Source organism: Gallinula chloropus (genome assembly GCF_964237585.1).
Source record: "Gallinula chloropus genome assembly, chromosome: Z".
Lineage (NCBI taxonomy): Eukaryota > Metazoa > Chordata > Aves > Gruiformes > Rallidae > Gallinula > Gallinula chloropus.
Window position 1 is genome coordinate 69,505,377 of NC_140089.1, and position 19,374 is coordinate 69,524,750.

The 19,374-nt window shown below is 40.5% G+C and overlaps 1 protein-coding gene across 1 annotated transcript; it reads left to right on the forward strand.

Moving 5' to 3' along the window:
- Positions 1–47: 47 nt before the first annotated feature.
- Positions 48–19,144, forward strand: MIER3 (MIER family member 3; the record flags this gene model as incomplete). Its single annotated transcript, XM_084278006.1, has 11 exons — positions 48–161; positions 2,059–2,193; positions 3,603–3,723; positions 6,112–6,197; positions 6,384–6,456; positions 8,251–8,402; positions 8,807–8,888; positions 12,882–12,973; positions 18,141–18,268; positions 18,446–18,591; positions 18,687–19,144. The coding sequence occupies exons 1-11, from the start codon at positions 63–65 to the stop codon at positions 19,142–19,144; spliced, it is 1,572 nt and encodes a 523-aa protein (XP_084134132.1). The 5' UTR covers positions 48–62.
- Between the last annotated feature and the right edge of the window lie 230 nt (positions 19,145–19,374).

Genomic DNA, 19,374 nt, shown 5'->3' on the forward strand with positions numbered 1-19,374 from the left:
AGGTTTTTTTGGTAGTTGGCTCTTTATCGTCTGAGGATCATGACTTTGACCCATCTGCTGAAATGCTGGTACATGATTATGATGATGAGCGAACTCTTGAGGAAGAGGAAATGATGGAAGAAAGCAAAAATTTCAGCTCTGAAATAGAAGATTTAGAAAAGGTAAGAGTGACTTCCTCTCTCATAGATCTCTGTGCATGTAACTTTTCTAGTGAAAAAAGCACTCAGTCTGCTCTTGAGTTTGTATTGTATAATGCAGTTTCCTGCAACATGCTTTTGCAGCTTCTTTAAAGAAACAAAATCAGGTTTGAATGGGATAGAGCAGGACATTCTCAGTAAAAGGCTGAATTTAGCTTCTCAAAGATTAATATTAAGTGTTATATTAAGGTCATACTCTTTTTCATTTAGAAGTCCTTTCGCTGTGGTAATCACTGAAGCATGTTTTAGTGCCCTATTGGGTAATGTCACTTATCACTTCTAAGTTGTCCAAGTTGGATATAAATGGATATTTTGTACGTTTTGCATACTATTAAGTGACAGCTAGCTGTGTTTCATTCTGTCAGTGACATTCTGCTTTTCCAGTATGCAAACAGTCCAGTTTAAGGCATGATGGATGCCGTTCATTTGATACGTAAGCGGTAGTTCTGTGTCAGGGTTTGATCAGTTTGGCATTTGGTGGGTGTGCAGAGTGACCAGCGTGCTCCTTGTCTTTTCCTATTCCATTTTAGACTCTTCCAGTGATTTTCCTATTCACACCTCTTGTTCATTGGCGGCAGTGCATCACCCATTTTAAATGTCTGCTGAGTGCTGAACACCCACAAATTGATGCTGCTTGCATTACTGTTTGGTGACACACTTATACCACTCAGCATAACTGCAGATTATGGTCAGGAGAGTTCCAGGAAAGTGTAATTTTTAGCATTAAATACAAGGCTGTGTTTTTGTAGTCCATGTGAAATGAAATTTTCTAAACATGGAGCTGACCATTTTTATACTCCTGATTTTTTTTTTCTCCTGTTACTTTAGTGTTAGGTTTTTAATGATTATGAGCTTGCAATTATAGTAGTGAACCAGCTTTCCAAGTCTGGTGGTTAAAATGGAGTTGTTGCTCCACAAAATGCTTCTATAATAGGAGGAAGAAGAACTGAGAGCCACTCATCTTAAATACTTTATTACTTTAGGTCCCGATCCTGGAAAGACTTGGACATGAGTTTACGTTTACCCATTGTGAAAAGTCTTTGCAGGACTAAGACCTTAGCTGACTAAAGAAAACAAGTAATTTAATCAGTGTATGAGTTCAACAAGAAATTTTTAAAGGTAATACAACTTCTAAAGGTATAAATACTGGAAATATTTTTAATGTTTTGATGGCTTCAGTCAGGTAACTAAATTCTCCACTATTGTTTTATTAATTTTATTAAGATGCAAATATGCTGTTTACTAAAATCACTTGATTAAAAGCTGATTGAAAAAACAAGGCATAAATCAAACCTCTCCCATGATTTTTGCCTTCTGTATCATTAGCTGTCTTTCACCTATTACCTTTCTAACAGTCATTATAAAATATATCGTGGTGGGAGATGGGAAGGACGACTTAAAGGTTGCAATATTGGTTTACTTTTGTGAGTTTTTGCACCCTAGTAGCTGCAAGTACGTGGGGCTAATGTCTTGAAGTTTTTCTGCATTTCTCTTTTATAGGGTGGCTGTTAAGTGTTTCTAGGATATCTTCTGTCTTGAAGAAATAGAGGCAAATCATGCTCCACAGTATGAATGTGATGAGGACATTTTTAATAATTTCTCTTTAGTTTCATCCAGTAAACAGTGTTTTTGAGTAGCTTGATGGGACCTCACTATATGCCCAGACGCATGGTTATGAATTATTTTGGTCCTGTGTGTGCCTGAAAACATTGAAAATCTTTAATTAGTATTCCTGCTTTTAGTTAAACTTTTCTTTTGTCTGATTTGTTTCTCTTTTTAATTATGTCTTATCCTTTTAGGCCTGAACTGTTTACGGCTATTTGGCAATGTATTGAAATGTTTGTAAATCCTCTTGTATTAGGAAGGAAACATGCCCTTGGAAGATTTACTGGCGTTCTATGGCTATGAACCCACGATGCCAGTTATGGCAGGTTCCAACGCCGATAGCTCCCCAAGCGAACTTGCAGATGAACTTCCAGATATGACTCTAGACAAAGTAAGTCAGAGCTGTTTTCTCCTGTATTACGGTTTAAAAGCAGAAATTCAGGTGACCTTAAATTGTATTTCACTATGTCTTGATATTATAAAGTATGTATCTTTGTTAATTTCAATATACAGTACTACACTGAATCCATTCTTTATGAAGGATATTGAGGATCTGATTCTAATTATAATTATCACACTTACAAATGCATAGCAACTTCAGTGGCACTATATTACTCCAAATCAGAAATGAGTAAGTTAACAATTCTTCTAAAACACATCCAAAGAACTTTAAATAGGTGGAGGCTTTTTTAATAGAAGTGGGATTTTTTTTTGATAATGTATGCAGTATCCAGAAATACTAATTCTGGCATCCAACATGCATGTCAAGTATGAAAATACTTGTGAATAATTTGAAAATGAACTCCTGAGTGCATTGGAGTGCTGATTTCAAGTGCATATTGTTTGGAAGGGTCTCAGTTTCGGGGAGAGACATTGTTTTATGTGCAGTGACTCTGTGTGTTGCATTGCTGATGTAAAAACCTGAAACTTCAGGTTTTCTGATTTGCAAGCTAATTTTGATTTCTTGAGACTTTAATTTGATTTTTGGCTATAAAGCATACACAGCTAGTAGTTTGAATTGCAAAGTATGTATGTAGTAAATATATGTCTCTTTTTTTTTTTTTAACTTTCTGTAAGTATGATGTAATGGTAAACTCCACAGAAAGTAGGGTATAATGATGGCTCTGCACATCTGATTCTCATTAGGATTCACGATTGTGTTGAGGCTACAAAAATGTAGTCAGCTTGCTGTCCAGTACAGTTCTTTCCCTTCCTAACTTCTATACAGAGGGTTTCAAATCTCTGCTAGTGGAGGAAATGTGCTTTTTCTTTCTTACTACCTTTTTTTTCCTATTTTTTAGCCGACAGAAACATTGATTTTTTTTTTTTTTTTTTTAGTGTTTTGGGAAGATAACAGGTTGTCTGTTATCTGTAACCATCCTCTCAGCAGAAGTTTAAGGGGTTATGTACAACCTTTTAAAACCTTGGTATATCTGTGACACAAAAAATGACAGAATACTAAAGATATGAGGCAGGTTCCACTGATATTTTTCATTGGAAACAGTTGGAGGAACATCTGAAATTCACACTTGGAGAAGTTACTTCTTGTGCATTTATTTTAGTAGAAGATAAAGGGGAAATTAATCTCTGTGTTCAACTCTGAAATTAATGGTTGTATCTGATCTTAGATTTAGAGGGAGTGAACTAGCTTTTTAATTAAGGGCGTATGGTCTGCCAAATTTACTTATAGTAAAATAATTCATTTTAATTAATGAGACTTGTAGTTGCTGATTCTAAATGTTCACTGGTCTATCCCTAATAGTCAGTCTGAGGTTTTATTTTTTTATATTAATGATGCAGGAGGAAATCGCTAAAGACCTCTTGTCAGGTGATGATGAAGAAACACAGTCCTCTGCTGATGACTTGACACCATCAGTTACTTCACATGAGGCGACGGACTTCTTTCCTCGGCCGCTAAGATGTAGGAAACCTAATTTTATAGCAGTTCTCAAAGACTCTCAGCATTGTGTAAAGCTTCCTATTAAAACACTCAAATTGTAAAGTAGTGCTGACTTTACAGGGAACTGAGAAGCAGTGCTTTGTGGGATGTCATGTGTGAATGCTGTCTTCGGTTGGGATTACTGAATACCTGAGAGAGTTACACTTACACTGTGCTCAAAGCTCAAGTACAATTTCCCTACACGTACAACAACTTCTCACAGTTAATGTGGTATTGCCATTCAGTTCATGACTTTCAGAATGCTAGTGAATTACATGAACATGTAACCTGTTATTTTAAATGAGTGTTTCTCTACTAAAATTTTTGCTGCAGCTTTTAAGCCGCTGAGTCCTTGGTGCAGCTTGTGGATGTGAGCTGGGGAGCAGTTTCTTTGTGACAGTTTCCCTTCACACATTCCACACTTTTCAGTAAGATGTCATGGGGTGAGCCAGAGTGGTTTATAGTGGCCTATAAACCCATGACCACCAAAATTTCACTACCTATGGAGATGTTATGGGAAAGATTTGAGAACATGTAGTTCAATTGTCCAACCTGAATGAGGTACTCCTCATTGCTTGTTGCAGCCCATTTGTTCACCAGTGTACTAGAGGTAGAACAATGTAGAAGATTTTTATCATAGTTTTAATTTGCTTAGTATTTTAAGCTATTCCTAGGGGAATTTCCTCCCTCTAAAGAAGGGAGACTGTAAAGGGGATGTGCTGTCCCAGTCATCAGCAGTCGTAGACCTTTGCATGCTGCTGATTTATATAAGGCATTTGTAATGAAACTGTGATACTGTTGCATTTTGTGAGGCTGTGCTGCAGAGACAGTTCTTGTAAGCAGCAGTTACAGGGTTTTTTCCAGCCTAACTAGGAGCAATTCAAGGCCAGAGTCACGGCCGGAGACAGAGTTGTGGCGCCTCTGAGAAGCACAGAGGTGAACCCAGTGCCGGGTTGTTTTCTCCTGTATGTGATACGTTGCAAAACTGAAACAGATATAAAAAACACAAAATTGAATGCCCTTTCTACAGTTAAGTAAAGCCCAAACTTGCTGGCGCTTAAGCACTGCTTGTGAGCTGTTACTGAATATGACACTGAAGGTGTGCCACCTTTATAGAAAAAAAGTTAGCCCTTCATCTTACTGGGAGTTAAGAAACAATCATGTTTGTTTTCAGCTGTTGTGGTTTTCTAGCAGAATATTAACTTGTCTATGAGAACTTGTGGTTGGACATTTTAAAATTGCATATCCACCATTTCAGGAAGGGAGGTGTCAGTTTTCCATGATGTTGGCATCTTTATTTTTTTATCTCTGTCCACCTCTCAAGACACTAAGGTAACTGTTTTAAGATAGACATGTACAATACATAATATAGGCTATTTCACTAGGCTTGCCTTAATTGGAAAAAATAATTGCCTGTGATTATCCAGGCGTACTGTTACTTTGTGCATTCATGTTAGATTCTTATTTGTTACTTCTAAAAAGAAGGAGATAGGTTGGAGACTATATATACTAATGATTACAGAACAGGAGCCTCAGCCTTGGATATTGCATATAATGTTGACAATTCTGGTCAGTTGTGATGAAGCTGAAATTGCAACCATATTTATGGGCATGTTGTTTCTGAAGTTTGAGACTACAGAATAGCTTTAACTGTAGCAGAACTGCAGATTCCATTCTGCCAGGGCTATACAGCTATAAAAATAAGATTACATCAGAACCTGGTACAACAGCATTCCAGATTCTAAAATACAAGTTCTGTGGAGCGCTCCATTTGAATTGCTTGGAGTGCTTTGTCATATTTCTTCCTAAGGAATAAGGGGGGGGAGGGTAAATAATAAGCAGTCTTTTGCTGTGTGTTGCTGATTCCATTTTGTGTCTCTCCTGTATCTTCAGACCATGCTGAGGCAGCCTTGTTTAAAGGAATGTTTTGAATGCCCATTAAAACTTCTGACGAAAGGTTTTTAGTGGGTAATAAAGACATGTCTTCAGCTTTACTTTCTTTGTGATTAACCTGAGGCTAAGTCATACTCTGGAAGTTTTCTGCTTTTCTCATATGTTTTCTGTAAGGTATAAGCCTTTTTTAGAGAAAATTGATTAAGAAAAATGATCTGGTTTCCTTTTGACTGGTAAAAATATAGTAGATTCTCCCAGTTGCAGTGATGATAAATGTTTCAGTTTTGCAGTATACAAGTACCAGTGCCTTCTATCTAGTGCTATTCTATCGAATGCTAGTTTGATAGAAATGTAGATGAACAGACTCACTCCCAGAACAGAAGCAGGTACTCCTTTCATAGGTAATGGCTGTTTTGTAGTTCTGCATTTGAACTGAAGATTCCTACTAGCTAAAACCAAATTTCTTTGTGTTTGAAGCAAACACTACATGTGATGGAGATAAGGAGTCGGATGGTGAAGATGTGGAGGCAGACAATGGAAATTCATCTGAAGATTTGAGGAAGGTAATAATTTTATCTTAAAAAAAGTTTTAAAAACCTTTACTGTTTAAAAAAATGCATTAAGATTTATAGTTTGTAGTACCTGAATTCTGGAACTCTTGGCAAACTGCATTATTGGCATTTTTAATGCTTCCATGCACAACATATGAAGTTAATACCTTTCTCTATTCATTCTTATTATATCTTCAGGAAATAATGGTTGGATCACAGTATCAGGCTGAAATTCCACCTTATCTTGGCAGATTCAGTGATGGTGAAAAGGGTAAGTTGTTTTTAATACTTTACTATTTATTTTATATATATAGTAGTTGAATTTTTAAATTTATATGCTAAATTCTGTGGCTTAGTTAAAGTCTCAGAAACCTAAAAAGAAGGCACTAGCACACTGAAGTAATACAGCTACATAATTATATCTCAGAAACAGGATTCTACAACTTTTAGAGGATAAGAAAACATCGGAAGGTGGATTACAATGTTAGTTCTGAGGTACCTAGTAATACTAGTTGGCAACAAACTGTGGAATTTAAAAAGCAAGTAGTGAAAGAAATTTGCTCATGGGTGGAACAGCTGTGAAATTAAGAAACAGTTTGAGGGATATGTTAATAAATGAATGGTGCTTTTTTTTTCCCCTGTGAATTTTCAGTGTTCTGAAGCTCCCTGTGTTCATACTGTAACCTAGCATGTGATACCTGCTTAATAGTCACGAAGGTTATTGAGTTTTGATTCCAGCTTTCTGAGGCATCACATGGGAGTATTATTTTAGTGAAATATGTCAAGTCTTTTCAGCACTACTAACTGCTTCTGTGAAGAGTGATCCTTTGCAGTAGAGAAGAATATGTTTGCTATGGATGGAGCTGGAAGCATTAGCAAGCGATCACCTCTTCTGTTGCTTAAGAAACCTAGGGAAATCTCTTTATTTTCTAAGGTTCCAGCATGATACTTATAAGGGTTGTAAGAAATGTGCTGTGAAACCCTCATCTCTACTCCCTGAAGAGTTTGTGACAGAAACAGGGGCTTGTATTTCTGCTGTAAGTTCCAGCTTCTAAATTGTGCTAGAAGGCAGTTATGCTCTTCCAGAAACTTTACACTTGTAATATACCTGTTTGAAAGCTTTCTGTGTTCTAGGTCTGTAACAGAATTTTCAGAGGACCTGTAATTTTATTCCTCACCTTAGCTTAATATTTTAAGTTTTATGAGAGATTTAAGAATCTTATTGTGCTGTAACAGCCATTATGCTTGTGTGTTTGAATTTAATAACTCTCTAATTTTGAATCACCAAGCAAGGATGTAAAACATTATGTGCAGTGTTAATCACATCTGTTGATCAGAGGAAAGGATTTATAGTTCAATCTAGAGTTGTGTGCTTAGACTGACAAAGGTTCAGACCAGTTCTTGTGTGTTTCCAATAGACTGTCTTTCAAATAAGCTACTTAAGAGGTGCAAACCTTATTTCTGTGTGCTGTGAAGGAGGACTATACATGTTGATAGCTTGTGAAGTATGCAGTGTGTAAGTTCTTAGCAGCATTCAGTTGCTAGTGGATCGAGAAACAAGCTACCACATAAAAACCTAGATTTCCATTCTGTCAAATTTTAGCTGAAAATGCCCTATTTGTTTTGGTTTGGTTTTTTTGTCAGGTGATATTTGAAATGTAGAAGTAATATCCTGAACTCTTCTACTGTAAACTATAGTTTATTTTTTAAAGCAGCTGAATAAACCTGAATGGTTTTGCTAGTTTTTTCATGTGAAGATGTATACATGTGCATAATTTGACTTGAATCATCTAGCTGTCCACAAGGTACTGCCTGTAAATATTCTTTGCCTCAAGAGTTCAGTCTCATATCTCATCCTTATGGAACCTGAATCTCTTCACCATACCACAGTGCAGAGCCTGTCTCTTAACGGAGTCATTTGGGGGAGGAATGAGCTGTAGTCTAAAAGTGGCATGATGGCGCTTGATTTGATAACTTCTGTGTTCCTGTTCTTTGTCAAAGATTTTTTTAATGTTGCTGCCTTAAAATTGTCCCACCTGGCATTAATGGATTTCTGTTTGAACAGCCTATGAAAATGAAGACCATTTACTTTGGAAACCTGATGTGATCTCAGAAAGTAAAGTTAAAGAATACCTATTTGAAACTTCCTTAAGAACAGGAAATGAAAAAATGATTGGCAGAATTCCTGAAGGACTACATACACGGGACAATGAACAAGTATGTTTTATATCTTGTTCCATTTGTGACACATTGCTTTGTAATTAACATATGTTCTTTTTCTCTGCTTTGTATTTAAAGGCAGCAGTGCTCCCCTTTTTTAATCAGATGGCATTTGGGTTAGGATTTTATTTGTAATTATGAGTATATTGGCAGTGTTGTGATCTGTGATGTTTTCTGATTGCTATACCATTAACCAACCTAGCTTTTTAAATAATTGCATATCATATTTTACATTTTCTTAATTAAACCTTGCCTGAACCTTTGGATGGTTTTGCTTTTGGTTTTTGTTTTAAAATTTCCATCATGGACATGCTCACTGAAAGGATAGTTTTAGAGGTCTAGATGGGATATTTGCAAACTTTCAGTCCTCCTAAATACTTTTTTTTTTTTCTATTTTATAGGCACTGTATGAACTTCTTAAAAGTAGCCATAATGTTAAAGAAGCAATCGAGAGATACTGCTCGAATGGAAAGGCATCTCAGGGTGAGAATACCTGTGTTTTTCAGAAATTTGGGGGGGAAAGTTGTGTACAAAAAGCTTTAGCAGGAATCAGGTTGAGGCTTACATCTATTTCCATGATGTCTTTAGCACAGATAAGGTGGAATCTGACTGTTGACCAGTTGGAAATTCCTGCTAGAGAAGTTTTCAGTTTCTCTAAATGTTGCAGGATCAGCTTTTTACCTTCCCTTCTTTCCTCTGTTGCTGTTTTAACAGTGACACGGACTGAGGAAAGAGATGGGGAAGGTGGGGATTTTGCTTCCACAGGACAGTCCTCACCCATGTTACACTATCTTTTTGAGATCAGGATCAGTTACAATCTGATGACATTTACGCCACACTCAGGAGAACGTAGCTGGCTATATAAATAAGCTCCAGTCTTCCTCATTGTGCTAATGTTGTGCTACACCAGCCCTGAACTGGTCCTATGGTATAATTCTATAGGACTTTGGTAGACTGTCAGGTGTTTACAGTGGAAAACAAGTTTCCATCTTGTTTGTCCCTAGCGTTATTCCTTTAAATGAAAATCAGAGCTTGTATTTTAGCAAACACAGTTCTTCATCCTGTATTCTAACATATGTGGTGCATAAAGCAGAAGGGAAGTGTGATCCCTGGTATGAGTTGGTATTCTGGCATCTGAGAACTGGATCCAGAGGGAACTTGAATGTCTCCAAGTTAGGTGCAGTGAAAGCTAAATGTCTGAGGTAGAGCTTCAGGGGACAACAGGGACTATCAGAGCAGTGTGCCAGAAAGCTCAAGTACAAGAAGAGACACTGCAAACCCGAACAATAAATAAGTGTCAGTTGCAAGTTTATATCATAAATCCCACACCTGTTTAGGATTTAGATTCCTGTTTTGGGATTGTAAAATACCTCTGCCCATTTGTAGTCCAGAGCCAGAAATTCTATGCTAAGGACTACTACTTTCACTCCCATTGCCCTACTGCCCCAAGTCAGATGTGATTTATCCTTTACCATTTTGAATGAGAGTTTGATAATATTGTCACTGCCTGTCTCTTAGAATAACCATTACACTGTGATCTACTCTAAGCACTGACGCTCAATACTAGTCTTGAGAATTAAAAATCCGCCACTCCCAAGATGATTTCTTAACAGTGAGACTTTATATGGGGATCTTTTCTTCTCTTTGAAGCTTGAGAACTCAGTAGTAAGGAGTGCAAAATTAATGGGGTGAAAGAAAGAAAATCGCCTTGCAGTGGAATATCGCCTTCATCTGGGAGCAGGAAGGTCTTGGTTCGAGAAATGTTTTGAAATGAGTTTTTCCCCCCATTGGCTTTAAATGTCAGCTGAGCGGAACTTTTTGGATCACCACTGTGAATGTAAGATGCCTGACATACCACTTATTAATTACATGTAGACCCAAAGCCATAATCAAGATATAAAAGCAACAATACTTGAGACAAAATTGATCTAGTCCAGTTGTTTGAGCTACGTTGTTTTATAAGTCTTGCTATTTTTTCAGTGACTTTGTTGTTGTTTCTAAAACTAACATTCAGTTTGAGAAATGGCATGTTTTATCTTAAAAAAAAAAAAAATTTACAGTTCCTCCTTAATAAGGAAAGCAGATAGTTGTTTGATTTGTTCCGGGTTCCCTGATATCCCTTGTTTTTCAAAAGCCTGGATCAGGCTAAGTGCATCCACAGTTGGTTTGCCCTGTATGGCTTTCTGAGGTATGCTGAGTGCTAAAGCTATCCTCCATAGTTCATCAGGCTTTTTCTGGGGTTCCATGACCTCACCAGGTTGTTTATGAGATCAAGAAAAGTTTCGGAGGTTCTGCAGAGTCTGTCTGACTTGCCAGATCTGTGTGCTGTCTGTGTCAGCTTGGGATCGCCCTCCTGTGGTGTTGCTTCATACCACCTCATTTCTCAGCTGTGATTTACAGTGCCACACATCAAGTCTGCCCGGGTTGGGATGGGTCAGAGGCAGGGTTGGCCTTCCTGGGCCATTCTGTGTTTTATTTAATCCCTTTTCACAATGAGGTACAATTTTTGAAACAGCTGGGCTCCCCTTATTAGTGGTCTCTTGGCTCTGGAGTCTGCAGGAGCAGAGTGAGTAATTACCATGCATACCCCTGTTGTTTGTACCCTGAAGGCAGGCTGCTCTTCTAAGGCAGGAAAAAGTTCATTTAATGATCTTACTGGCATAGCAGTGTGCTCTCTGTGTCCCAGGCATCTCTGCCCACTGCCCAGTATGCTACTCAGATGGAAAAGAATGTAATTGTGTTAGGGGCTGCTCACTTGTTCAAGAGCACTCCTGGTTCCCAAAAAACATCCTCTTTGCCTTGATCTGGCATAATACAATCTCTATCACTTAAGGGGAGACACCAGAGATAACTCTGACTTGTTCTTGCCCATATTTTCGATTGGCCAGCTGAAGGGATTCTTGTGGAGTGGTTTTTATATGTTTCTCCACTTGCCCCCTTGAAGCGAAGCACATACCTCACTTTAAATAATAAGGGTGACTTTAAATTATGATTCATCTAATTCACTCTAGTCACTAAGTTCTTGATTAGGATCCTCCCAAATACCTCCATTTCAATCTCAGGGTGAGGATTAATTTACAGATTTTTTTACAGGATTGGGGCAGGGTAAGACACTACCCAAATTATCATAAGTTCTAGTTTATCCTCTACCTTCCTGCATTTTTCTTTTCCCTCACAAAATTGTTACAGCAACCGACCTATTCAGAGGTAACAGCATTTCTTGTTGGATTCATTGTTCATCCTCATCTTGTAACATCCTCACTTGTTCTTTGCATTCTGTGTACTTATATGCAGATCCTAAATACCTCTTCAGCATCTTTTACATTATTATTACCTCCTCTTTACCAACTTTCAGTTTTTCTCTTACAGGTTTAAACAGTTATTTTTTCTTATTCCAATTGTACTGTTTTTTCTGTGCCCAGTCATCTGAAAATTTAAGTGAGAGGTTAGTTAACTCTGTGCCTCCAAAAGTAGTCAGTGATTGAATCTCACATCATCCTGCCTACTGCACCAGTTTTTGTCACAGTTGCTAAGAAAAGTCATCATTATGTTAACTAAAAGATTATATGACTATGAAATGGTAATTCATTGACAATTGAATGGTAAATGGTAATTCAGCAATAACTGAACTGATTTAACAACAGTCAATAATTCAGTGGTAGCCAAACGTTACTACTTGCTACACTTCTAATAATGAAACTAGCTTGATAGATAAGTACATGTCACTTTTAGACTTAATGTAAAATGTTGCTTACCTCACAGAAGCCAGGTGCCAGCTGAGGGTGCTCTGAGCCGAGGGGTAGCCTGGAGAGGTGTCATTTCACGGCGAAGGGGAGATGGCTGCTGCTGCTCCGTGGGCTCGGGACGGGGCTTTGTAGCGTAAAATGGCTGTCACGTAATCAACCCCTCCTTTGCCGTGTGTGCAGCTGTGCAGCTGCAGAAGTTTTAGTTTTGTCTAGTCCCGCTGACACTGGCACCGTTAGCTCCTGATAAGACATAGCTGAGACGCCTTAGTTCCTTGAAAGATACAACCTAGCACAGTTCTCACAGGACAGTTTCAGCCAGGCCGCCTTGTTTGTGTTGTCTGTACAAAGTGCTGCTCACTGACTCAAGGCCGAGACATCTGCTACAACAGTTTGTTCCTTCCCTCTTTTTTCCAACAACCACAATTCTTTGTATTTAGAAATATTTACCAGTACAAGCTTACTAAGAAGTAATAAATCACTACTTTTGAATGCCCTCGGGAATAAAAGATTTCAGAAATCATTTATGAGTTTTTAAACAAGAATGTTACATTTCAGGTAGGATATTTCTACTGTATAAGAGGGAACATGGATTTAAATAAGTGAACTGATTGGGTATTTTTTTAGAATGCATTTGGGCATACATGCATTAGCAACATAAATATTTTATTCTATGTAAAAGGTTGGTGAGTAAAAATAAGTTTGTCACACTACTTTTGTAATTGTCTAGAAGAGATGACAGCATGGACAGAAGAAGAATGCAGAAGCTTTGAACATGCACTTCTGATCTATGGAAAAGACTTTCATCTCATACAGAAAAACAAGGTTAGTATCTTACAGTAAAATGCAAGAATTTGTAGATTCTGAAAAATCTGTGAAAGTAATAAATTTGTCAGAAGCCATGTAGAATGGTGAAGAACCAACATATTAAAACCAGTTTGGTGGTTTTGTGTTGACTTTTTTCTTCAGATGTCATTGCAAAAACTAGACATTGCAAGATGAGTCAGTATATTATTTCTGAAGTCAACTCATGTTAACATTACTTCCTTTTATGCATTTATACTATAATTTAGTTCAAATATCTGCCTCTCCTAGAAGTACAGATTTCTATACCATAGCTGTGGGAGGGCAAAATGCATCTTTTCTGAACTTATTTTTGTCATCAGGAAGGTGTCATTTTACAGAGACAGGCTTAAGTTCTTGTGTGTTCAGAATGTGTAGCCATCCATCAGAACTGTGATTTCTTGTCAGTGAAGGAGTTTTAATCTTCATGGCTTCTGATTTGACTCCTCTGTGCCTGAAGAATAGGGGGTGGACTGTTTTGATGAAAAATACCTATCGTTAGGTACAGTTAGAATCTTGTCTTGGTTGGAAGGGACCCTTTCGATCATCGAGTCCAATCATCACCCTAACCTGACAGCCATCACTAAACCATGTCACTCAGCAACACACAGTCTTTTAAATTATTCCAGGGATAGAGACTCCACCACTTGCCTGGACAGCCCATTCCAATGCCTAACAACCCCCTCTGTGAAGATTTTCCTAATATCCAATCTAATCCTTCCTGATGTAACTTGATGCCATTTCCTCTTGTCCTGTCCCTTGTCATGAGGGAGAAAAGGTCAGCCCTCGCCTCTCCACAGCCTCCTTTCAGGTTCTTGTAGAGAGCAATTAGGGCTTCCCTCAACCTCCTCTTCTCCAGGCTAAACAACCCCAGTTCCCTCAGCTGCTCCTCATAACATTTACTCTCCAGTCCCCTCACCAGCCTTGTCACTTTTCTCTGGACACTCTCCAGCACCTCAATATCTTTTCTGTAGTGAGGGGCCCAAAACTGAACTCAGCACTCAAGGTGGGGCCTCACCAGCACTGAGTACAGGGGGACAAATACTTCCCAAGTCCTACTCACCACACTAAACTTAATACAAGCCAAGATGCCATTGGCCTTCTTGGCCACCTGGGCACACTGCTAGCTCATGTTCAGCCGCCTGTCAGCCAACAGCCCTAGGTCCTTCTCTGCCAGGCAGCTCTCCAGCCAGTCTTCCCCAAGCCTGTAGCACTGCTTGGGGTTGTTAGGACCCAAATGCAAGACCTGGCACTTGGCTTTGTTGCCATTGGCCTTGGCCATCGACCCAGCCTATCCAGGTCCCTCTGTAGGGCCTTCCTACCCCAAGCAGATCAACACTCCCACCTAACGTAGCATCATCTGCAAACTTACTGAGGGTGCACTTGATCCCCTTAATAAAGATAGGAAAGAGAACTGGCCCCAGCACAGAGCTCTGAGGAACAGCACTGGTGGCTGGCTGCCAGCTGGATTTAACTCCATTCGCCATGACTCTCTGGGCCCAGCTATCCAGCCAGTTTTTCACCCAGCAAGCCAAGTGCAGCCAGTTTCTTTAGGAGAATGCTGTTGAAAATCATGTCAAAAGCTTTGCTAAAATCCAGATAGACAGCATCCACAGCTGTACCCTTATCCACTAAGCAGGTCATCTCATCACAGAAGGAAAGCATATTGATTAAGCAGGACCTGCCTTTCATGAATATGTGCTTAGTGGGCCCGATCACTTGCTTTCCCTGCATGTGCTTCATAATGACACTGAGGATGATTTGCTCCATAATCTTCACAGGCATCCAGGTCAGACTGACAGGACTACTGTTCCCCAGGTCCTCCTTCTGGCCCTTACTCTAGGTGGGCATCACATTTGCTAATCTTCAGTCAACTGGGACCTCCCCAGTCAGCCAGGACTGCTCATAAATGATGTTAAGTGGCCTGGTGAGCACTTCTGCCACCTCCCTTGGTACCCTCAGGTGGATCTCATCTGGCCCCATAGATTTGCATACATCTAGGTGCTGCAGCATGTTCCTCACCATTTCCCCTTGGCTTACAGGGGCTTGTCTTCTGGATCAAGGGACCGGTTACTCAGGGAACAACTGGGCTTGCTGTTTGTCGTGGTTTCACCCCGGCTGAGAGCCGAGATCCACGCAGCTGCCTGCCTGCTCCTTAAAGGAAAAGAGCAGGGAAAAGGGAAGGGGCGGGGGGGGGGGGGGGGGGGGGGGGGGAGGGGAAGAGGAAGAGGTAAGGGAAGGGAAAAGGAAGGGGCAAATAACCCTCAAACCGAGAAATAAGAGGCCCATGGGTTGGGATAAGGATCGCTTACTAAGATAACAGAAAGATACAATGTAACAATGCTAACAGGACTTTAGAGCAAAGATATATGAAGCTGTTGATACACAATGCAGTTTCTTACCAAATCCAAAACTCAGGCCGTGCCACCCAGAGCCATCCCAGAACCCGACCGTCCCCCAAGCACCGCGCGTCCCGGAGCTGCCCCAGGCCTTCCTCCCGTCAGCCCCCCGATATCCTGGGCAGGACGTAACTGGCGTGGAATACTCTCTTTGGTCAGCTCGGTCACCTGTCCTGGCTTCGCCTCTCCTTTCTCATGAATTGCTGAGAAAGTCCTTGAGTGTCTGACAGAAATTAGCAACATCAGGGTGTTATCAGCACTACTCCCATTTTAACTCCCAAACACAGCATTCCATCCGCTGCTACAAATGAAATTAACTCCATCCTGACCAAAACCAGGACACTGTTAAAGACTGAGGCAAAAATGATGTTCAGCACCTCAGCCTTTTTCTCACCATTTGTCACTATGTTACTGGCCCCATCTACTAGTGTCCTTAGTCCTCTTTTTATTGCTGGTATATTTATGGAAACTGGTTTTGTTGTCCTTAGCATCAGGTTAAGTTCTAGTTGTACGTTTGTCCTTCTAATTTTTTCCCTGCATACCCTCACTACTTTTTTGTAATCCTCATGAGTGGCCTGACCTTTCTTCCAAAGGTCATAAATCCTCTTTTTCTCCCTAAGTTGCAGCTCCAGCTCTCTGTTCAGCCAGGCTGGTCTTTTTCCCTGATGGCTCATCTTCCAGCACAGGGGGACAGCCTGCTCCTGTGCCTTTAAGATTACTTTCTTGGAAAACATGTGGCCTTCCTGGACTCCTTTGCCCTTGAGGATTGCCTCCCAAGGGACTTGTCAAACAGGCCCCTGAAAAGACCAAAGTCCACCCTCCTGAAGTCCAAGGTAGCAGTTCTGCTGCATGTCCTCCTTCTTCCAGAATTGAAACCTTTTTGTTTGATGATCGCTGTGCCCAAAACGACCTCCAACCATCACATCCCCCAGTCTGTCACTGGCTATGTCAAGAAGTTATCCCCAACACACTTCAGGAACCTTCTAGACTGTTCCCTCTCTATCTGGCAGGTTGAAGTCCCCTAGAAGGGCTCAGGACTTTGAGAGTTCGCTCAGCTGTTTGTAGAATGTTTTGTCTGCCTCCTTTGAGAGGCCTGTGACAGCCTCCCACCATGGTGTCTGCTTTGTTGGCCCTTCCCTTGATTCTTCCCCATAAACACTCAGCCCTACTGTCACCCTCATTATGTTCCAGGCATTCATAACACTCCCTGATATACAAGGCCACCCCACCACCTCTCGTTGCTTGCCTACCCTTCCTGAAGAGTCTGTATCCATCCATGACAGCACTTCAGTCATGACAGCCTCATCCCACCATGTTTCCATCATAGTTTTCATGCTCTACAAAGGCTTCCAGCTCCTCCTGTTTGTTGCCCATGCTGCATGCCGTAGTGTACAGGCATCAGAGTTGGTCTGTTGGTCCCTCCACCCTCTCACAATAACACCCCTTGAGGTGTTTCGCTGGTGCTTCCCTGTCGACTGCTCTGACTACAACAAGAGGCCCCTCCCGTGTCTTGTAAGTCTTTGACTTTTGATTGAGGATCCCCTCCCACAGCATCTTCAGTTTAAAGCCCCTGTGACTGTTGGAAAGCTTCTTGTGAAAGAAGCTGCTCCCCTGCTCTGAAAGACGGACCGGTCAGCCCCCAGAAGACCAGATTTCTCAAAGCAACTCCCATGGTACAAACAGCCAAAGCCCTGTCTGTGACACCACTCCCTTAAACACTTACTGACTTCCTCAGCTCTGTCTTTTCCTCCCCTTCCCTTTTACCATGAGGTCTGATGAAAAGTCTACCAGAGCTCCCAGGACCTTCACTGCTGCTCCCAGTGCCTTGAAGTCCCTCTTAATATTCTTCAGGTGGCTGACAGTATAAATGTTGCCACACTTTCTGTGTATTTCCTTTATGCTATGATGCCACCTTGAGGTTTTGTTCTTTAGGAGACTGGTGTTTTTGTTTGATTGCAGGTTTGGCTAAATTATAGGGCTGTGGTTGCTGCAGCTAGTCCCACTCTACCTGCTTTAACCCGTTGTATGATAAATACTTGTGTGGTGCAGATTTTAAATGGACCTTGCTGAGAAACAGCAATTCATCAGAGGTGCAAAGAAATAATCTAAGAATATTTTTTCCAACACACCACAAAGTGTGTGGGTTTTTTTATCTGTCACTACAGACCAGAATTTGTCTAAGAAGCCCACTGGAATTTTTTCAAGAAGGTAAAATGCCAGAAAATTTAGGGAAAGTTCTGAAACCCAGCATGAGCTGTTGCTGTATATGTAAATGATCAACTAGACAAGATTTTGTATGTGGAGAAATTTTAACAACAGATATTTCCTTATCGCTGTACTGCAGAGCATTAACTGGGACTTTATATACTGTGTGGTGTGTGTGGACATCTGTTCATTTTTTCTTCTACCTCTTACATCTAAACTTGCAAAGTTTACTGCTACACCCAAGGCCTTTTGGCTTTGCCTCTGATGTTTGTAGAAGTTTGATGAAGCTCGAGCAGAGTTTACTGCCAGACTATTTCTGTGTAGAGTTGTATGTTGTAGTTGTAAAACTTCAGCTGGAACTGTGGCCTGATGATGATGTGAAACGTTTCTGCATCTAGAAGTGGATTTGGTTTATAGACATACAGGTAGAAGTAATAACTTTTTCTCCAGGAATCTGACCTCACGTAGCAGCTTCCATGTTGTGGACGGATACAAACCATGTACATCAAAACGAGCCTGTGTCAGTTCTTCTTACCTTCTTTTAGGTACGAACCAGAACGGTGGCTGAGTGTGTGGCTTTCTATTACATGTGGAAGAAGTCAGAACGTTATGATTACTTTGCCCAGCAAACAAGATTTGGAAAGAAGAGATACAACCATCATCCAGGAGTTACGTGAGTAAAGCGCTCTTGGAATAACTTTTATTGCCAGTCGTGAAAGTGTTTTTTCCCCCTCACCTTCTGTTGTTGCAGTATTACACTGCATTGCTTGTGGCAACACAAAATTAAATCCATTATTTTTAGATGTTGTTTTCCAGTTGTTAATGCATTATGCACGCCATGTCCTCTTAGGGACTACATGGACCGTTTGGTAGATGAAGCCGAAGCCCATGGTGGAGCCGTGCATTCTTCAGCCTTAACATCCAGTAGTCGAACAGAAACCATTCCTGACCAACAGCTGAGCATCCTGAACTCTATCACTGCCAATGAGCTGACAGGTAAATCAAGGGGAGAAAAAACCCGAAAACCCCCTTTTTGTTCTGACTCTGCAAACAACTATTTCACTTGCCTCTGTGTCCATCTCTTGTTCCAGCACTGACCAACAGTGTAGCCACAGTCTGCCACCCGTCAGATGTGAACTGCCTGGACGACGCCTTTCCCCCGATGGACAGCTTGCCCCGAGCGCCTGTTAATCATGTGCCTGTTGGAACAGAGGAGCTGCTGAACTTGCCTAGCAACGGTGAAAGTGATTGTTTCAATTTATTTGAGACTGGCTTTTACCATTCAGAGCTAAACCCAATGAACATGTGCAGTGAGGAGACAGAGAGACCTGCGAAGAGATTGAAAATGGGAATTGCTGTCCCAGAACCTTTCATGAGTGATGTCTCTGTAAATAACCTCGGTGTGGACTTCGAGAACCACACGCACCACATCACCAGTGCCAAAATGGCGGTGTCAGTGGCTGACTTCAGCAGCCTGTCTGCAAACGAGACGAATGGTTTTATCAGCGCTCACGCTCTTCACCAGCACACTGCCCTTCACTCAGAGTGACTGTGGAAAACTGAACAAACAGTGGGTACTTTATGCAGTAGTAGTAAACCTGATGGGCGCTATCAGGTTTGCTTAGTCTTTCACTGGAAGTTTGAACTTTATGACATCAGTGATGTCTTTATGTGTATAGAACTATATCTTGATTTATCAAGAGTAATTTCTTTTTTCAGTCCATAAATGTGGAAATGTCATAGGATGTTCGGCAGAGTTTGGGACTAAGAGAACTCTGT